We start from the raw sequence: 21,252 nt of genomic DNA, 5'->3' as shown, positions 1-21,252 counted from the left end.
TAGGAGGACGGAGCGGGGAGCGGGGCCGGGGGCTGCGGCAGCATCCGCGCCGTGGCCGTGGCCTGCCTTCCGCCCTTGGCGGCCCTCTCTCGGGCGGTGACGTGACGTGCTGACGGCGGTGGCGGCGGCCGGGCCCGGGGAGCGAGCAGCTCGGCTTCTTCCTCCACTCAGGCTCCGCGCTCGGCCCCTCCCTCCCGCCTCGCTCCGCTCCCGCCCGCCCCGCCGACATTGCACCGAGCGCGGCCCAGCTCTGCCGAGGGAGAGAGAGAGAGGCCTCCCCAGCCCTCCGCCGGCCCCGGTAAGGCCCTGCGGGGACAGGCCTCCCGCGCTAGGCCCCGGAACAGGCCGCGCAGGCCGCGAGAAGGCCGCAGCTAGGCCCGGCAGGGACTGGGCCCGAGGGGGCTGGGGCTGGAGGCGGAGGAGGCGCCGGGGCCTCGCCTCGGGGGTCTGGGGCGAAGGGAGGCGTCGGGGCGGGCCTGGGAGGGCGCCGGGCCTGGCTTTGGGGGTCTTGGGGCCTAGTTCCCAGTTTAGGAGAGACGGAGGAGGAGGAGGAGCAGACAAGATGGCGGCCGGGAGGAGGAGGGAGGGAGGGAGCGCGGGCGCCATCTTGGGAGCCTGGCTCCAGGCCTCAGGCGGCGCCCGGGAGGGAAGGAGGGAGGGCGGGGACGGCGCCCGGGGAGGCCGCCCTCCCCCCCCCCGCCATTCCTCCCTCCCTCCCTCACTCCTCCCTCCCTGCCTTCCTTCCTTCCCCGCCTTGTGCCCAGTTGCCCTCCAAAGCAGGCCCCACGCAGCCACACAAACAAGGGACATGGCAGCGCTCCCCTGGAATCCTGGGACTTGTAGTCTAGCTTTCCATTGGGCCTTGGCTTAGGCTCAAGGGGGCCCACAGTTACCTATCCCTGGCTCTGCTGAAAGGCCTCCCTCCCTGCGCTTATGGGTTGTAGTAGGTTATTCTTTAAAGCCAGAATGTTAGCAGGGAGACCAGGAGGAGCCCAGTTGGCCCCATACAAATGCCTGAGGGGCTGGTGTTAAGAAGTGGATGTAGACTTGTCCCTCCGTCTCCTCGGGGGTTGAGGGCACAAGGCCCCTGTGAATCTGGTGGAAGAGCCACACATAACAGAAACACCAGGTTTTTAACCTGAGAATCTAATCTCTAAGCCCTCCAGTGCAACGTCTGCCAAACACTGACCTTAGAATTGCGCTGGAGGAGCTACAAATGCTCAGTGGAGGAGGGTTCTCTCTAGGAATATCTCATTATTATTATTATTATTATTATTATTTCTACCTGCCTCTCCCATTCAGGGCCGGTTCCAAAACGAAAAGCAAAAACACAATTACATAGTGCAGAAATCATAAAAATACACCATCTCCAGCCCATTCCCAACATATAATAACTTTCAAATACACGTTCTAAAAACATTCAAATTAAAAATTACAGTAAAATTTAGTTAAAGGGCTAAAAGGGCAGGCAGATGATAAGGTAGCAGTGGGCAGAGGGGCAGTCTGGTTTTTGAGATCAGTCAGGCAAGGCCTGCTGGAAGGAAGACGTCAAGAGTATTAATCTGAGGGATCTCCTCTGGCAGGCCATTCCACAGTTTTGGAGCAGCTGACAAAAAGGTCTCTGGGAAGTTGTAGTCAATCTAGTCTTCTTTGGCTGCAGAGGATTCTTCCCAAAGGACCTAAGAGTGCGGGAAGGATTATATGGAATGAGATGCTCCTGCAATTAAATCGGCCCCAAGCCATGTAGGGCTTTTATAGGTGAAAACCAACACCTTGTACTGCATGTATAACCAAGGTATATAACACCTTGTATAACACCTTGTACTTGTATCTCTAGGTCTACCCAGAGCTTTCTGACAGGGAAGGCCAAAATGCCTCGCAAAACTATGGTTCCCAGGATTCCATAGCACTCATCCGTGGCAGTTAAAGCAGTGCCAAACTGGATTCGTTCTGCAGATGCAGTGGTTAGGGAGATGGCTGTTTTGGGCTGCACCCACACTGCAGAAATAACCCAGTTCACTCCCATGGGTCAGTGTTAATGAAATCCTGGGAATTCGTTGTAGTTCGTGGTAGTAGAAGAGGTCTCTGACAGAGAATGCTGAATGTCTCACAAAACTACAGTCCCAAGGATTCCAGAGTATTGAGTCATGTTGGCATCAGAGCTCTCTGACAGGGAAGGCCAAATGCCTCACAAAACTACAGTTCCCAGAATTCCATGGCCTTGAGCCATGGCAGTTAAAGCAGTGCGAAATCAAATTATTTCTGCAGTACGGATGTAGGTTAAGTCTCTTATTTCTTTCCCTGCCTTCCCATCCCCAGAAGTTGGATACTGTCATGTTTCTGAGGGGAACGAGACACAGAGATGCACACAAAACCGTCCCCTCAGTGACACAAGCTTCCTCCTTGCCTCACTCAGTCTCAGATTGAATCATTAATAACATTACATGCTCAGGGTTCAGATGCCTTTTAGGTAGCATTCACACTGCAGAAATAATCCAGTTTGACCCTGCTTTAACTGCCATGGCTCACTGCTGTGGAATTCTGGGAACTGTAGTTTGTTGTGGCACCAGAGATGTCTGGCAGAGAAGGCTGACTGTCTCACAAAATGACAGTTGCCAGAATTCCCTAGCATTGAGCCATGGCAATAAAAGTGGTGTCAAGATGGATTATCTCTGCAGTGTGGATGCAGCCCTAGTGACCAATGATGCTGTGTCAGGAGAATAATTCTCTGGACCGCTTGATTCCATTAAGGAGGGCTGTATCATGCTTAAAGGGGCATTCACCTGTTACACTAAAAGAGTGGCATGTCGCTAAAGTGGGGGCTCAAAATCTTTGCATAAATAAGCTTAATACATTTTGAAATCTTGTCCCCAGCCACATTATTAGTTCAGAAAAAGGTCAGTTTTCTCTAGATAATCAGCAGTGGTGATGAGAGCTTTATTCACATGAGGATGCCAGACTGTTCCCTTGTATATAAACATGTATAAGCATGCCCCTGAGGAAGTAGGCTCAAGTCTATAAAAGCTCATTCTACTCTCTTCTTTCTTTCAGTTAGTCTAAAAGGTGCTGCAATAATATAGTTCATCTGTTATAGCAAGAAATAAAAAAACAATACAGGGCAGCCTACAACTAGTAACATATAGACACATATGTGAGCCCGTGCGCACACACACACACACACACGTTGCTAGTTGTAGGCTGCCTTGTGTTTTTTTACTTACTATAATAGATGCAATAATTGGATAACCATATTCAGAGAGTCCACAGTGAAAATGTGGTGTTCACCTTTGTCTAGAACAGTGGTACTTAATTTTTCTTAGCATACCTCCCTAATGTAGTATGCATATTTTCATTTACACTATATATATATATATATATATATATATATAGAGAGAGAGAGAGAGAGAGTGTTAGGAGGAGGAATCGGCTTCCAAGTCTCATGTCCCCATGAGGATCCCACTGATCTAGAATAATAAGGGAAACCAGTTAACAATTTTTGTAAAAAATTAACAGATTGGGAAACAGTTTTTAGCAACAGAAAATTGTCAGACTTATTTTAGGGGTGGGGGGAACACCAGTATCTCCCCTGAAATCTTTGATTCAGTGCACATTTATCTGACTGTTAACACCTTTGGACACCACTTAGAAAGGTATATAACACTTATCAGCCATCACTAGAAGGGTATTTAACTTATCAGCCAGGAATATGGGGTTGTTGTAGTGGTGGTTTTTTCCGAAATAAATATCCTAGCTCATGTATTCTCAAAGAGAAGCAAATTCCATTTTTATACCTCTTTTAGCAAGGTGAGTGGAAAAAGAGAGCATGTTTTTGCATGGAAATGTACACTAGGTACTATAGTAATAAATGTTACTATATTCTGTACTCAATAGTACTGCAGCAAAACATCTGGAACTATTATTTATACAGTACCTTGTTTAAATGTATGGTGTAGTTTTGTTTACTATGCCTGACATAGTATACTGGAAAATATGCAGTTAGTGTTTATTGCTTGTAGTTTGGCATATCAGTACTGTACTGAGAAGTTTATTGTGACTATTGAGGTACAACTGAAATAAGAACATTATGAGTAGTTTTACATGAGAAGTCTTTGAACCCCAATAAGAGAGGGATACTCCTCCTTAGAGACATGACACTTGTCCCAGCACAGCTGTATGTCCCTTCAATCATTGCCTGTAGCAAATCATAAGGAAGCTTCACCTTGTAAGCAATCCGTTGAACCCCTGTAATGTCTACTTTGCAGTAATGGGGCAAAAAGTAAACTCTTTAGGAGCAAAAAAAAATTGACCATGTGTTTTTTCTTCAAAAATTTTAACTATGGTAACCCACTGAACTTGTATATAATATAATAATAATAATAATAACAACAACAACAACAACAAATCTTTATTTTTATACCGCTTTTCCTGGGAGATCAAAGCGGTTCACAGGCAAATACAGATGTACAACACATCGTATTACAGCATAAAATACAGTAAAGAACATTCCACTAAAAACCTCATATAAAAACATCCTATAAAAACAAATTCACATCTTACAATCTCATAATTACAAATTATCATCACAAATACTCATAACATTGGAGGATGATGGGATAGGAGGATAATTATCTCTATGAAGGATCAGGGGGATATGCCAAGCGGAATAAGTAAGTCTTCAACGCTTTCTTAAAGACTTCCAAGGAAGAGCTGAGATGAATCTCCTCAGGGAGTCCATTTCAACATGCAGGAGCAATAGATGTAAATGCTCGTGGGTATGTATGTTACCTGTAGAGCAGAAGACTAATTGAAAGCTTCTTTATATTTATTTTATAGATGTTGTGACTGATGAAATTTAAAGGCCATGGATGAAGATGGACTTGAACTACAGCCGCATGATGCACATGCATTTTTTGATCCTACAGGTATGCCATGAGGTGGCATATAATGTTAAGATTGCTTTGTCTAAGTGCTTTTGGCAAGTCATAGTTTATTATTATTTTTTCTGAATGACACCAGCCTAGACCAAGTGGCTTAAGGATGAAAATGTATATAGTGCTCACTGTTCCAAAAGCACTGTACGTTTAAATATTTGGTTATTAATATTATTGCTTGCCACCTCTCTGAGCTAAGGTAAGACGAAATAAGATGTAGCAAGTATTTTAGGGAAGAACCAAGTTAGTTAAAAGGTAATTAGCAGTTCCCAGCCATTTCACAACCTGCTTATTTCAGGTTATTCATTTCTTTTCCCTCTGCAAAGTCTGACACTTTTTAAGTCAGTTTTAGGGCCTTCAGACCATTTCCAAACAGCTCCTACACAAAATGATGGTGGAAGAACAGTAATAGCTGTAGGGAGCTAACAGTACAGAAGTAAACATTTTAACCATATGCAGTGTTTCTCATGAAAATAAAATATGTATAACTTGCCTAGGGAGAGAAGGTTAGACATACCCAAGTTTTAAATTTTTTCAGTGAGGAAAAAGTTTCAGAAATATCCCTAGAATAATAAGAAAAGTATGCTGATTTTCATGAAGGTTTGAGTTACACTGGTATGTTTGATTATGTTTATATATTTCAGGAGCTGATGGAACACACATGAATGGAAATGAAATTGTGGTTGAAATACAGGAAACTGTATATGTGTCAGATGTGGAGGACTCTGATATAACTGTTCATAATTTTGTTCCTGATGATCCAGACTCAGTAGTAATTCAAGATGTCATTGAGGACGTTGTTATAGAAGATGTTCAGTGTCCAGACATCATAGAAGATGCAGATGTATCTCAGACTGTTATTATACCTGAACCAGTGCTGGACAGTGATGTCACTGAAGAGGTGTCATTAGCACATTGCAGTGTTCCAGAAGATGTTTTATCTTCTGAGATCACACCTTCAACAATATCAGTACCTGAACATGTGCTCACAAATGAGTCAATGCACATACCTGATGTTGGACATATGGAACATGTTGTTCATGATCATAATAATGTTGTAGAAGCAGAAATTGTTACAGGGACCCTGGGAGAGGATGTAGTTTCAGAGGTACTGGTTGCAGACTGTGCCTCTGAAGCTGTAATTGATGCCACTGGAATACCTGTGGAGCATGATGATGACAAGGGCAACTGTGAAGACTACCTTATGATTTCTTGTAAGTATTTGGGTAAAGTGTTTTAAGCACTACAATGTTACTTAGAAATCCCTTAATTCAGAGGTTGTGTTCTAGTCCTGTGATTTAACTGTAGTGACAATCATATGTAAATGCAATATTATCACCTTCAGTATGTGCTGGTAGAGTGTTAAAACTGAGGTGGAAGCAATAATAGTTCTGGAGAAAGCACATTTGTTATCATTATACAGAATCTTGATTATTTCTTTTTCTATCAAAGAGTAAGGAAGACTGAACAGCAAGAGAAGCAGTGTATAGCAGTTAGCAAAAGAAGGATAATGGAATAGGATGATTAGTGAAAGCGTGAAAATAAATAAATAAATTGAAGCTGTGTCCTAATATGTGCAATTTGCATATTTATAATATTATAATTATACCCGATATTTTGTGTGTATCTGTGTTACAGCTAGAATCATGAATGAACACTGGATAAGAGAGCTGTTTCTCATCCTGGTATTCCAAACAGAAAACAGTTTATAGCGAGGTTCAGTCACTGCTGCAAAATGGCAGCAGTATGTCTTGGCACTCCTACATTGGCAACAGTATTCATTGCCAGATACAGCATAGGAGTAGAGCTTATTTGAAGGCAGAAATTCAGCTGTGTATATTTGTATAGTGGTGATCAGTGTGAGTTAGCTGTTAGCTTTTAATAATAAATAGGTCTCTTCATTGGATTCTCATTACATATCAGCATTTTCCAGAATAATTAAATCAGAAAAAAATAATTGGCTTATTTCTTGCAAAACATGTAAATCCACGCCCTTCATGATTAGATGTGATGTCTATACTAGAATTTATGCTAAGTGAAAGTTTCCTTGTTACTTCATAGTTTGCCTTAAGCTTTCTAAACAAGTTCTACCAGTTCTTAAGCATGGAAATTGATCCCTAATTTTGTGTAGTCTACTCCAATGTATAACTGCTTTATAGAGAAGCGTGAAAACAAGCCTTTTAAATTACATGTTCATATGGCCTTTGATACAGTTTTGAGCTGTAGGATCATGCTTAATTTCCCTGCACTGTTCTTGCCTTGCATTTGAGTTTTCTCATGCCCTCTTTTACCTGGGTTTGATATTGTACATAACCATGACTGCCTCTGACAGTTCCAAATGGCAGATGAAAGACAATTTAAGTGTATATATAATGCTTAGATTAATATTGCTTGTTTGGATTATAGTTCATATTGCTTGGATTATAGACTCTGCATGCATATTGCTTGTATAAAGTGGCCCTGATCAGAATAAAATAACCTGGATGTCTACATTATGGATCAAAGGCAAACTGCAAAATACTCTTATTTAGAATGTCATTTTTCTTGCTTCCTGTAATTTCTTTTGATTTGGCCAAGATTAAAATGTCAGTAAGAGGAATGTTTTATTTTTATGAAACTATACAGAAGAATATTTGGTTTTTTTATTTATCTTGTTTGTTGATTAACTGCATTATAATTTTTTTGTAAACAATTCATTATACAAAGGGTTCTTTTACTATCATGTTTAACTAGTTTTGTTATACTTTTCAGTACTTCTGAAATTCAAAGCATCTTCTGTTTTATTGCAACCTGTTTATAGAAGGCTGGTATTACATTATTTTAATTACTTTTCTCTGTAGTGGATGAAGCTGTCAAGACAGAAGCGGACAATTCTGTAGATGCTAAATCAGAGTCTGAAGGTGATACCTGTAAAATGGATGGCATTTGCCCAGAAGTCATCAAAGTCTACATTTTTAAGGCTGATCCTGGAGAAGACGATATAGGTAAGTAATTAAAAAAATATTTAGGACCACTACTTGGAGGTCCTTGAACCAAAGCTGAGCTCCGAGAGCTGTCATAAAATAAAAGCAAAAATGTGGAGAACATTTAGTCTGTAATTACATAGCTTGCTGGTAGACAATTTTTCAAAATGTAAGGCGCAGAACACATGACTGGGAAGGAGAACCATGGCGACCGCACAACCCACTTCCAAAATGGACCATTGCCTGTAGTCCCAAGCCATGTGCTGCAGGAGCCAGATTAAAATAGCTCCTTTTTCCAGTGATGGAGGTGGAAACATCCTATGTCATGGGTTGATTCCGTCTCATTGCTCTGAATATGCAGGAAAAACAGACTTGAAGGAGTCACCACCAGAGGTAGCAACCTCCACCACCCCTCAGTCTTTTTCCTGCCTCGGCTCTGAGTAGACTGTTTTTCCTTTTTTTCTTCTTTTTCCTTTACTTTGGCTTAAAGACTTTAATATTTCTTCTAATATTTATTCTGTTCTTATATTTATTATTGGTTCTGTCCTGCTTTGGCAACTACCTACCAAAAAAAAGTGGGATCAACAAAATCTATTCCACAGTATAAACTGGGTTGAACTACAACCAATAACATTTGTATTCAGGTTTTTCACCCACAAGTACGAATAGCTCAATTCTGATTCAAATTGACAAGTTTAAAGGTGCATGTGAACCAAAGGACTGACCCAATCTAGGTCACTGATAGCAAAAGCAACATTTCTAATAACTTGGTTCAAGAAATGATTTCAGCATCTTTTTGTCACAATCAAAAGGAGTTGGTAAAATTGTGGTATGCCTTGGATGCATTTTAACATGCTACAAGAAGACTGGGATATCTCTGCTGGGTGCAGATGTTGTACACTACATTTACAGTGCAGCTAGTTCCTCTGCACTAGCAACAATCACACCCATCTTAGATAAATGTAGGACAGTGACATGGCCTTCATCTTCTAAATTTACATGCCACCACTGTTGGGTTGCCTTGAATCAAAAGAGGCTCCCTTTGATAGACATATCTTGTGATTCTCATATAAGTGATATGCCTCAGTTCACTCACCCGTTGTTTGGGGAGCTTTGGTAAATGCTATGATATACACTGCTCCCTCGGGTTACGAAATTAATTCGTTCCGCGGCCGCTTTCGTAACCCGAAAAGCCTTCATAAGCCGAATTGCCATAGGCGCTAATGGGGAAAAGCCGCGTTTCGTGTGAAATAGCGCCGAAAAGCACCAAAAATTTTTTTCGTAACCCGAAAAAACATTCGTAACCCGGAACAATTATTTCCAATGGGATTTTTTCGTATCCCGGAAATTTCGTAACCTGGGTATTTCGTATCCCGAGGTACCACTGTAGAATGTTTCCACCTCCATCGCAGGAAAAAGGAACATTGGCTCTCATCAGTGAGATGTTCATTTTCAGCGATGTAGGTGGAAATATTTTCCCCACCCTGAACTGAGGAGGCTGTTTCTCTTGACTCTGCAAGAGTGGTTGTTAGTTAGTTACTTTTATTTTGAGTTTATGGTAGTTTCTATTTATTATATTTGCATTGAATGCTCCCTGAGCTTGTTTTGTATCCTCGGCTATAATATCAACTGAGGGATGGTGGGGGTTTCTCCCTCTGGTGGCGACTCCTTCAAGTCTGTTTTTCTTGCCTATTCTGAGCAACGAGATGGAATCAACCCATGATAAAGGATATTTCCACCTACATTGCTGAAAATGAACATTTCACAGGTAAGAACCAATGTTCCGTTTTGTTCCAGTCCTTTGGACTGGAGTGCTGCATCAGACCAGTCTAAATGCCATGCCCCCAAGGCGGCTGGAAGCCACTTCCTTTGGCCTGTGTGTTCGGACCAATGTTAAGATTCTGGCAATCTCTCAGCCTTTTCAGAGTGTCCCTCCAGAAAAACTGTATGTTGACTCCTAATCAGAGCTTACAGTTCTGTACACATTCACCAGCTAAATTTAGTGGTCTTACTTGTGAATAAATAAATGTAGGATTGTGCTGTACACCTTTCACAGTATTTCTCTTTTACTGGTTCAGTCTTTTCCAACTTGCTCTTTTCTAGATATTTGTGTAGATTTTTTTTCTTAAATGTAAACCATAATTGAATAGAAATATGTTCTTACAAAATACTTTGTCTCATTCTTTTTACTCAGGAGGCACAGTAGACATTGTGGAAAGTGAATCGGAAAATGACCATGGAGACACATTAATTAATCAAAATAGCAGTGTCCGTATTCCAAGGGAAAAAATGGTTTATATGGCAGTAAATGACTCTCAGCATGAAGATGAAGATTTAAGTAAGTATGTGGCATTTATTTAGGGGTACGGATTTATTTAAAGTAATATAAAAGTCATACTACATAGTGTTTCTTTTTCTCTTAGCTGTTGCAGAAATTGCTGATGAGGTCTATATGGAAGTGATAGTAGGAGAGGAAGATGCAGCAGGTGCTCATGAGCAACCAATTGATGACAACGAAATCAAAAGTTTTATGCCAATAGCTTGGGCAGCAGCTTATGGTATGGTCACTAGCCATGTGTCTGCTGTATGATTGGATTTGGTAGCATATCACCCTTGCAGATGTTGCAGTTTTTGAAGATAAAGAACATTAGCTTCCAACTTGTTTGATGGAGGGATTTTTTCTGTTTTGGTAGGATTTAACTATATCATCAAAGGAAATATGTGCTTCCATCTGAAAATTGCATAAGGAGGATATTAGTATCCAGCCTTCTATTTGGGAGGAAAGAAATGCAGACTTTCTCAGAGAATGTCTAATATTTTGCATCAGAATTTATATGAGTACATATATGTCATTTGCATCCTGTTCATAAATACTTATGCCAGTTGTCTTATATAAGAAAGAAAAAGATTACACTGGGCGCTAACTTTAAGTTGTCATCATTCTAAATGGTAGAACTGAATACGAAACACAAGCTTTGGAACCTTTTAAACTCCTTTCCTGTTAGGCTTTTGGTCACTACAAAAATGGATAGTGTTGATCTTAAAAAGAATTAATAGGGATTTTGCTGAGCAGAGACATACAAATTCAGGAGTTTAAGAGAAAAGATTTTAAAAAAAGAGAAAGATAAGGTTTTTTTAAAAAAAACATTTAACTCATTGAGTCAGAACAGTAATTAAAATACTGAGCTAATGTAAAATTAAAATTTCACCAATAATTTGTACTTTTGTCACATTAATTACATCATATTTTCTTTTTGAAACTTCTGCCTGAAGTCCTTTTCTGTCCCATATATTTAGCAGTGTGGCAACCACTTCTGTGTTTTTCTCTTATTCCATAATGAAGTGTGTGGGACAGTTACTGACAGGTGGAGGAGTAGATTTTATGGATCTGGTAATCGGGTCAACCTTTCCCACTTGACTGCATTATTCTCAGAAGTACTGTACTGGATCACTTCATGTGAAAGTGACTTATCACTACTAGTTTGTAGAAAAAAGCAGCCATATGTCCTCTAAACATTCAAACTGCATGGAAGCAGCCTCATTAATATCAGTTGTTAGTCTGTCTGTGCCTGAGTGCTATATGACTCTTCTGTATGACATTGTGAGATTGAAGTGGTGATGTGGTGAAAAAGGGTGGAATAGCTATTTACAGACTTTCAGAGTTGACTCTTCAAGCTTAATTTTTAAAATGTGATCATCACTAATACCGTCATCGTTTTGAATAATCTTTGATATGCTGAGTACTGATACTATGTATTTTTAATTCTCTTTAGGTAATAACACTGATGCAGTTGAAAACCGAAATGGAACTGCAAGCGCTCTCTTGCACATAGATGAATCCTCTGGGCTTGGGAGATTAGCAAAACAAAGACCAAGAAAGAGGAGGAGGCTGGAATCCAGACAGTACCAAACAGGTGAATATTCACCTATTCTAGTAACTAATTGCTTGTTAAAAGAAAAAAAAACTGAGATGCATTTTTGGGAATATTTTATAAAATTGTAATGTAAATGCATTCACTTTATGGTTTTGCTGCTTTAATTTCATCTGGGTTAAAGCTCAGGATCTCACTTTTTGGCTTTCAGAAACATTTGGTGCTGCTTAAATCAGCGGTTCCCAACCTTTGTTGGGCCACGACACCCCCATTGGGGGCGAAAGTCCCGCCCGCGGCCTCCCTGATTGGTTGGGAGGCCGGGAAGGGGCGGGACTTTCGGCTGCCTACAAGCCCCAGGGGGCTTTGCGGCCGGAAGTCCCGCCCCTTCCCGGCCTTCCAACCAATTAGGGAGGCCGCAGAGGGAAAAGGGGCGGGGCTTCCGGTTGCAAAGCCCACTGGGGCTTGCAGTCCTGTCCCCTTCTCCCCGCGGTTGCCTGGCAGCCCTGGGGAGAAGAGGAGGAGGTGGCCCCCCGCCCCTTCCTTCTCGCGCGTGCATGGACCCACGGGGAGAGGAGGAGGGACCCCCCGCCCCTTCCTCCTTGCGTGTGCATGGACCCGTGGGGAGGGAGGGAGAGGAGGAGGGACCCCCCGCCCCTTCCTCCTTGCGCATGAATGGACCCGCGGGGAGGGAGGGAGAGGAGGAGGGCCCCCCGCCCCTTCCTCCTCGCGCGTGCATGCACCCGCGGGGAGGGAGGGAGAGGAGGAGGGACCCCCCGCCTGTTCCTTCTTGTGCTTGCCCGTGCCAGCATGGGCACACACAGGGAGAAAGGGAAAGGAGGGAGCCCTGCCCTCTTCCCCTTTTCTCTGCCGATGCCTGCTCCAGCGTCGGCACCTGCTGGGAGGGGGGAGGTAGGGGGATTCCCAACCTGGTGACCCCCAAGAAGGGGTTGCGACCCCCAGGTTGGGAACCACTGGCTTAGATGATCTTACAAGTACCAAGTTCCTCTCAGTTTAGACTAGAAGAGGGAAAAATGGAACTGAAAGGTCAAGTTTGTCAGGGAATATATATATATATATAAATATATATATATATATATATATATGCGCATACCAACTATCTATATCTAGATATTTACATTGAGTATAATAACAAACATATTCTGAGATATTCAAAATGGCGCTGTCCATACACAAGAGGATAGTACCAACAGTATTGAAAGAACTTGGATTTTGTAGATTTACAAGGTATTTAGTAAAATTTGCCTTAGTAAAAAATAGCCTCAGTAGTCCTGGTTGACAGAGGAAGAAGAATATGGAAAATAGGGTGGAAGGAGGAATAGAATAGAGTTGTCTGAAACCCTGAATTACAGTATTTTAAAGTGCGGCATTTTGTGCAACTCTGGCGCGTTACAGACGCACCGAAGGGGCGTATTAGGGTTAGGAAGGGGCGTAGTAGGGTTGAGAAGGGGCGTCACTTCCGGACGCCCCTCAACCCTAGTACGGACTGAGTCTGTACAAAATGACAGCGCCCGTCCACATGGGGGGCGCCATCTTGATGTAGTGGATGCATTGCGTCCGCACGTCGCGCAGCACAAATGACGCTGCAAGTTCGCCATTGGCGCCTCGCGGCGTCATAACTATGCCGCAAAGGGAAGTGCCATTTTGGGGCTTCTTTTTGCAGCGCGGAGGAGCCGCACGGTTTGTACGCTGGGACTCTGCGCTGCAAATGGCGGCTGCGGCAGACCACCCATTTTGGGTGGTCTGTAACATGCCTGAGTTTATTACACTACTTTGAAAAGAGAGTACAGTATTTATTATAATTTATTTATTATATTAATTTGTATCCCACTTTTCTCCCAAAATTGGGACCCAAAGCGGCTTACAGCCTAAAAACTTACAAAAATACAATTAAAAACTTACAAAAGTGAAAATTAAAATAGAATCAAACTGTTGCAAAATTAAAAGAGATCAATTGTTTAAAAATACAATTAAAAATATAAAAGCATGTAAAAAAAACTATACACATTAAAAACACACACTTACCCCCCCAGGACATTCTTTAAAAGCTTTCTGTTTTAAACACCTGTCTACACAAAAAGGTCTTAGTCTGCCAGAAGGACAACAAAGAGGAGGGGCATTCTGGCCTCCCTGGGAAGGGGGTTCCAGAGTCTAGGGATAGCCATGGAAAAGGCCCTCTGTCATGTCCCCACCAGCTGTGCTTGCATTGGGGTTGGGACTAAGAGAACAGCCTCTCCTGAGGCTCTCAGAGCGCAGGCCAGTTCATACAGGGAGATACAATCTGCCAAATAGCCTGGACCTGAGCCATATAGGGCTTTATAGAACATAACCAGCACTTTGAATTGTACTTGGAAACAAACTGTCAAACAAAATGTTAGGAATTACATAGACTAATAAATTACTTACAATCCTCAGAATATGATTCAAGTATTTTCAGGATAGTTTGACACCAGTGATATTGTGAACAGTAATGCACAAGTCTGGTCTTACTACAAACAGTGCAAAGAAAACAAAACATTTGGCATAGAGCTGGTTGTATACTTTTAAGTCATTTCTGACTCATGGCAACCCTAACATTAACCTATCACAGAGCGATTGTTGTTGTTGTTGTTGCTGCTGCTGCTGCTGCTGCTGCAAAGTTTTGTTTGGATGCCTTCCTATAAGGCTGAGAGGCTGTGAATTGTTCAAGGTCACCCAGTAGGTTTCTGTGGCTGAGCAGGAATTCAAACCAATGTTCAAACAACAACACCACACTGGAACTATTTTAGGGAGCCTGGATACACTTGCAATTTCTAGTGAATACCATACCAGCATTATCATCATAGAAATATCTAGACATTCAAATGCGTGTGATTCATTACTCCCCACCCACCGCCTGTTAACTAGAAAAGATTATGCCAGCTTTCCAAAAAATCATAATATCCACATATCTAGTGTTACGTTGTTGTTCTGTGCCTTCCAATTGTTTGTGACTTATGGCAACCCTAAGGCGAACCTATCCTGGGGTTTTTTCTGGGACTGAGGGTATGTGACTTGCCCATGATCACCCAGTGGGTTTCCATGGCCCAGCAGGGAATCTATCCCGTGTTATACTCTGAGGAGATATCTGCAGCAAGGTGTATATGTGTGTTCTCACATGCTTGTAAAAATTTACTCTGGTCTCAAAATGTTTGCTAATTTTCAATAAATAGTAGAACTAGTTTATTTTTAATACAATATTTGTTTTTGTAGAATTTAAGCTTTTCTTATTAGCATTTCATCAAGACTAAATTTCAAGACATAGGCATATTTAGCGTTCAGAAGCAGCATATGAAAGAGAACACAAAAAATTAAAAACTGGCTGGAACTGTGCAGCTCACCAAATTTTTCAAACAGTATTGGACATAAATAAGTCCTTAAACTGATGACATTTCTAATAGTTTAGAAGTCCAGTTTTGCAGTCCATAAGATTTAAGGGAAGAGTCACAGAAGCAAATGGAGCCCAAGGCATATTCTTGTAAATACACAACCAACCTAGTCAATGTGTTTACCCCATGACCATCACAGATAATAAAAGCAATAATCAACATGCCTCGTACTTGATTTACTGTTTGTGGATCACAAGAGGCTAAAATGGGAAATTCTTTGCAACATTGTTGTCTAAGTAATGACATCAGTTTGTGATGCAAATAATGAGAGAGGATAGATGTGGCTGTAGTGTTCCAGCACAGGCTTGTTATAGGTTTGGTTGATACTGTGCCCATGAGCACTGTCTTCCTGGCAGCCCTAACAGCTACATAACACACAAGGGTGCACGATTTGCGGGTGAGGGAAATTGCTACAACAGTTCTTTGTTATAGCCCCCATAACTGAAATATCATATCAAATTCTGGGTATTCCAGGCATGTACTGGGTTGTTTTTCATATTTAGTTTTAGTTAAATACATTGTTTAGAAGCTCAGTGGTATACAAAGCAAACAAAAATTGTAGACAAGTTCACTTCCAACAATGGACATTTTATTTACAGTTTTGGAAACTATTATCCTAAATAGGTATTGGAAAGATTACCAATTCCATGATAACTTTAATAGACTATATGTTCTGCATTTAATGGCATGTCGGTATTCCTTTAAACAGGTTTAAGTTTTCTCATTGAAGGAGATACCTGCACTTGACATTGCTGTCAGTTACTGAAGTGCTACAAGTCTTTCCCTGTGTTGGATCCATCCAGATAATGTTAAGATTATTGAAGTTTTACTGATACCAGTTGAAAGATTTAAGGACATGCTTAATTCTGCCATAAAAATCAATAGCCTTTTGAAGTGCTTATTGTGTCCATTGTTGTTAGTAGACACGTGTAAGTAAATTGCCTTTGACCAGAATGGATATTCTTTTCATGATTTGCTTTCTGCTTTTATTCTGCAGCAATAATAATTGGGCCTGATGGCCATCCTTTGACAGTCTATCCCTGTATGATTTGTGGGAAGAAGTTTAAATCCAGGGGCTTCTTGAAAAGGCATATGAAGAACCACCCAGAGCATCTCCTTGCAAAGAAAAAATATCGATGCACTGATTGTGATTACACTACAAATAAAAAGTTAAGTTTGCATAACCATCTGGAGAGTCACAAGCTCATTACTAAGACTGAGAAGCTAATTGAATGTGATGAATGTGGGAAAAGCTTCTCTCATGCTGGAGCTTTGTTTACACACAAGATGGTGCACAGGGACAAGGCAGCAAACAAAATACACAAGTGTAAGTTCTGCGAGTATGAGACAGCAGAGCAGGGATTACTGAATCGACACCTTCTGGCTGTGCACAGCAAAAACTTCCCCCATATTTGTGTGGAATGTGGCAAAGGATTTCGGCATCCTTCAGAGCTCAAGAAACACATGCGTATCCACACTGGTGAAAAGCCCTATCAATGCCAATATTGTGAATATAGGTCTGCCGACTCTTCCAACTTGAAAACTCATGTAAAGACTAGACACAGTAAGGAAATGCCCTTCAAATGTGACATTTGTTTTCAGATATTTTCAGATACCAAAGAGCTGCAACAGCATATTCTTATGCATCAAGAAAGCAAAACACATCAGTGTCTGCACTGTGACCACAAAAGCTCAAACTCAAGCGATTTAAAAAGACACATAATTTCTGTTCACACAAAAGACTACCCCCATAAGTGTGACATGTGTGATAAAGGCTTTCACAGGCCATCAGAACTGAAAAAGCATGTTGCCATTCACAAAGGCAAAAAATTACACCAATGTAGACATTGTGACTTTAAGATTGCAGATCCATTTGTTCTAAGTCGCCATATTCTCTCAGTTCACACAAAGGATCTTCCGTTCAGGTGCAAGAGATGTAAGAAAGGATTCAAGCTGCAAATGGAACTCAAAAAACACATGAAAACACATAGTGGTAGAAAAGTTTATCAGTGTGAGTATTGTGAATATAGCACTACAGATGCCTCAGGTTTCAAACGGCATGTTATTTCCATTCATACAAAAGACTACCCCCATCGTTGTGACTTCTGCAAGAAAGGCTTCCGACGGCCTTCAGAGAAGAACCAACATATTATGCGGCATCATAAAGACATTGGATTGCCATGAGGACTCCTTTAGATATGGATTTGGGATGGGTGTGTGTAAAAGATATGCTTTCTAGGCGGTCATTGTATTTTAAAGCAAATCACACAAAATACTGTGCATTTGATTTAGTGCTGTATACAGATAGGATTATTGCTTATAGTTGACTTTTATACATTTTGTTCATTAGTGTGTTCTGAATTCTCTTCCGTTTGCTTATTAAATGAGGAAGGAGGGCAACAATAAAGTTGCATTTAATAAATAAATTTTGTCTCATACTGAATTTTTAGCCACTTTGGTTCTCTGCAATATTTATCTTACTGAATGGTTCATATTCCGTGATCATATTAGATCAGTTTTGTCGTGAGTTAAACAGAGATTTCAAATTGGTTCTTAATAAAGAGGTCATAGTGAGAACTGTATAAAATAACCTGAGAAACATTAATGTCAAAATAGAGCATTGTGTCATAAAACCCACTTAACTCTTTCATTGATATTTAAGGAACTTGTGACAAAATACTCATTATGGTAGTTACTCAGTACTATTTTTCATTATTTGAGGTTCTTTTTATATAATGTAAATCTTTTCTAATAAGTAAATACATTGGTTGCTGGGAGCATTTCTTTTCAGTAGGTGTGACTTCTAAAGGAAAACTTGAGGCACTTGTTCATAAGTATTATCTGCTTCTCTTGCCTTTTGGCTTTGTATTACAAATGTACTTGTGTTTTGAAATCTATTGTTTAAACTGTTGAGAGGATAAATTACTCAATTTCCTGTTGTTAAGTTTACCCCAAAATTAAATGCAATTTTATTACAAGACTCAAGCCGTATGAAATATTTGGTCCAATCCCATTTTCAGCTGTCTAACAGCACCTTCAGACAACCTTCAGAGATTATTATACATTATTTAGAGATACGGAAAAGTAAAGAATGGAAACACGTGTGTTTATTAATCATTTGTTTTCTTGCAGCTTTTCTTATATTTTCTTTAGGACCACAGAATTTTTCCTTCCAGAATAAATTCAGTAAAAAGGGAGTAGTCGTTCAAATACTTAAAGCTTAAGTAGCAACCTTTTAGATCTCAGCCAATTCTCATCTTTATTAATACACTTCAGGAAATACGTTGCAGCAGTGACCACCCGTACTCTCCAACTATTGCTAAGGCAAAGCTGCTGTTGCCTGTTTTGTGGCAAGGTAATATTCTATAAATTTACAAACTTGACTGAAGAACAACCGTGCAACAATAATTCCAAAGCATGTTGTAATTAATTTAATTTTTCTGGAGTGGTGTATGCACCACGCTTGTTGCATTTAGAAGAGGAAATAGCTATGACACAACTGGGTGTGTTTTGGTTCCTTTCTTCTTTTCACCCTAGACATGCACTGATCAAATATACTGAAAGTGAAGAACAAGTTCCAAGTGAGCACCCTTTGCACCATACATTCCCTATTCTTACTTTCATCAGAAACTTTATATCCCAACTAATCAGTTTTATATCTTATAGTATGTGGTTAGAGAAAGTGCAGTATCTGCACTCCTTCAGATATTTAGTGTTCCCTTTTTGATTGGTTTATTTAAGAGAAAAGCTGAGTTACTATGTGAGTCAGAAGTATGTTACATGAAATTTACATCTTGCTTTCTCCAAATCTAAGGCTGTCAGATTTATGTGCAGCTGTGTTTGTTTTGGACCTTTTAATGTGTGTGGACAGTTGCATGTTCACCAGATCCCTGGAAAAGTTGTTGGAATACAAGCACACCTGTGAGCTTTGATATAGCAGTTCCAGTACACGCATGGCCATACATCATATTTTCATATTGCAGTACATTAAGTACATCTTGTGGAGTTGTGTGGAACCCTGAAAATACTCTGCATTTCAACTTTTGTAGCATTGAGGCCTTAAAGCCTGCTCCTGAAGGCACTTATACTTACAGAAATAAGTGTTTTCAGGATCCAGAGAGGAGCCCATATAACCTTCAAAATATAGGTGTCTCATTTTTCACTGAAATCTGCCCAAATGTCTAAATATTTTTTACATAATGTTATTTCCAAGCCTCTTAAAATCTATTAAAGCTCAAACTCCTAGTCTGTTAAACAGTATTACCCATATTGGGCATCATAATTCATATTAAAAATTCAAAAACTAGGCCAAGTTCCTATTTCTTTAACATTACTTGGAATCATAAATACTTGTCATGGAGCGTAATTTTGAAAGTTTAAAAAAAGGAATTAAGAGTTTAGTCAAATGGATTTTGTAAATTGTGTCTGTATAAAGAGCAAATGAAACCTAGTTATTGTTAAATGTACTGATATTAGTTACAGGCTAGTTTTATTTAATTAGCAAATGCTATGAAATTGATGTTTCCGTTCAATGTTTTAAACGGTACATTTTAAAAAAATAAACTAAGAACATAATATAAATAATTGTTATGTAAAAATGCTTGTTATATACTCTGTTTCTTCCTGTACACTTTGTAAAAAAACGAAAAAGAAAAATTACATAGACTCATATATAGAGATGTGTGATGTTGTAATGTGTATTGATAATGTGAAAAAATAAAAACCAGGCTATTTTTCTGTTAATGAGTATTCATTTGATATGTTATAGATTTACATAATTCACTAATAATTTAATCTACTTCAGTTAGAGTAAATCTTTGACCAAGAGATATGTTTATCCCTCTGAATTACACAGAAATCTTGAGACTGGGACATTCTACAAGGAATAAGTGTGCTGCATTGTGTGCTAAGTATTGTACATTTTACTATGCCAGCGGTGGATAACATTTTGTTGGCCTGCCTTCTTATGCTCTATGTCAGCATAGTTATTAGTGAGGAATACTGAGAGTTGCAATCCAACAACATCCATTTTCTATTCTTTCAAGCCATCTTTCCTTAAAATAATAATTTTAAAAGTGTGTTTCTTATTAAAATTTTACTCTTTAACAATCAGCATGCTACTTTTTAGAAAGTCAAAGTAACTTTTACAGAAGTAACAAGTATCCCTATGGTTAGTTTTAAAAATAACTTCACGCAACTTTGGGCTGCACCCTGGTAAACTGCATGCTCAACAGGCTCTATGTATAAAATTTGATTGTAGGAGTTCAGATAATGCATAAAGAGTCCATTTGTGCATGCACAGTATAGACAATTATTGGGCAAGTCCAGCAGGCACAATATTGCTCCTCTCTAGGCATGCTTGATTTACTTGACCAAAACACAATCCCTGGAGGCACACCACAGTTCTGCTGCTGCTGTGTGCCTTCAAGTCATTTCTGATTTATGGTGAAGCTAAGGTGAACCTGTCACAGGGTTGTTGGGTTTTTTTGGCAGAATTTGTTCCGAAGTGGTTTGCTTTCACCTTCCTCTGAGGCTAAGAGCATGTCACTTGCTCAGGATCACCCACTAGGTTTCCACAGCTGAGTGCAGGTTCAAACCCTGGTCTCCCACTGTCCTAGACCAGCACTCAAACCACTACACCATACTGGCTCTCACAGGTGGGCTGCAGGCTACCCATGAAATATTAGCAGCTAATACACGCATACACAATATCTCTGTCTCAGATAGGCTGAAAACAAGAAAAAGTCTTCCAATAGCAAGTTTGTACTGAAGATTTTTTTTAAAAAAGGCCATGATTCTCTATGAGGTGTAACTTTACCCATACATAGCTATGTAGCAGATGTCCTACAGATCCCTCTTGGTGAATTGCAAAGATGTGTATCGGCACCATCAAGGGTGTGCAGAATGACAATCTCTAGCTGGTGTACCAATGCACATCAGGCACTACCACTGTGCCTCGGTAGTTCCTAACTGTTGTCATAGTACACATCGGTAATGCCTGATGTGTGCACTAGCAGTCCCTAGCCATTGTCCAGATGTGCACTGTGAGTACCCTAAGCAC

At 40.4% G+C, this 21,252-nt stretch overlaps 1 protein-coding gene across 4 annotated transcripts; it reads left to right on the top strand.

Moving 5' to 3' along the window:
* Positions 1–161: 161 nt before the first annotated feature.
* Positions 162–19,934, top strand: ZFX (zinc finger protein X-linked). Of its 4 annotated transcripts, none has more exons than XM_042458755.1 (8): positions 162–298; positions 4,834–4,922; positions 5,576–6,145; positions 7,772–7,915; positions 10,089–10,232; positions 10,318–10,452; positions 11,668–11,808; positions 16,189–19,934. In XM_042458755.1, the coding sequence occupies exons 2-8, from the start codon at positions 4,862–4,864 to the stop codon at positions 17,373–17,375; spliced, it is 2,382 nt and encodes a 793-aa protein (XP_042314689.1). In that variant the 5' UTR covers positions 162–298; positions 4,834–4,861; the 3' UTR covers positions 17,376–19,934. The 4 variants fall into 4 exon arrangements, with proteins under 4 accessions (XP_042314689.1, XP_042314692.1, XP_042314691.1 ...); XM_042458757.1 differs by lacking the exon at positions 162–298 and adding an exon at positions 1,777–1,795; XM_042458756.1 differs by lacking the exon at positions 162–298 and adding an exon at positions 3,466–3,804.
* Positions 19,935–21,252: the final 1,318 nt, after the last annotated feature.

This window comes from Sceloporus undulatus, chromosome 3, assembly GCF_019175285.1.
Source record: "Sceloporus undulatus isolate JIND9_A2432 ecotype Alabama chromosome 3, SceUnd_v1.1, whole genome shotgun sequence".
NCBI classification, from domain to species: domain Eukaryota; kingdom Metazoa; phylum Chordata; class Lepidosauria; order Squamata; family Phrynosomatidae; genus Sceloporus; species Sceloporus undulatus.
This window is presented reverse-complemented; position numbering and strand designations above follow the sequence as displayed.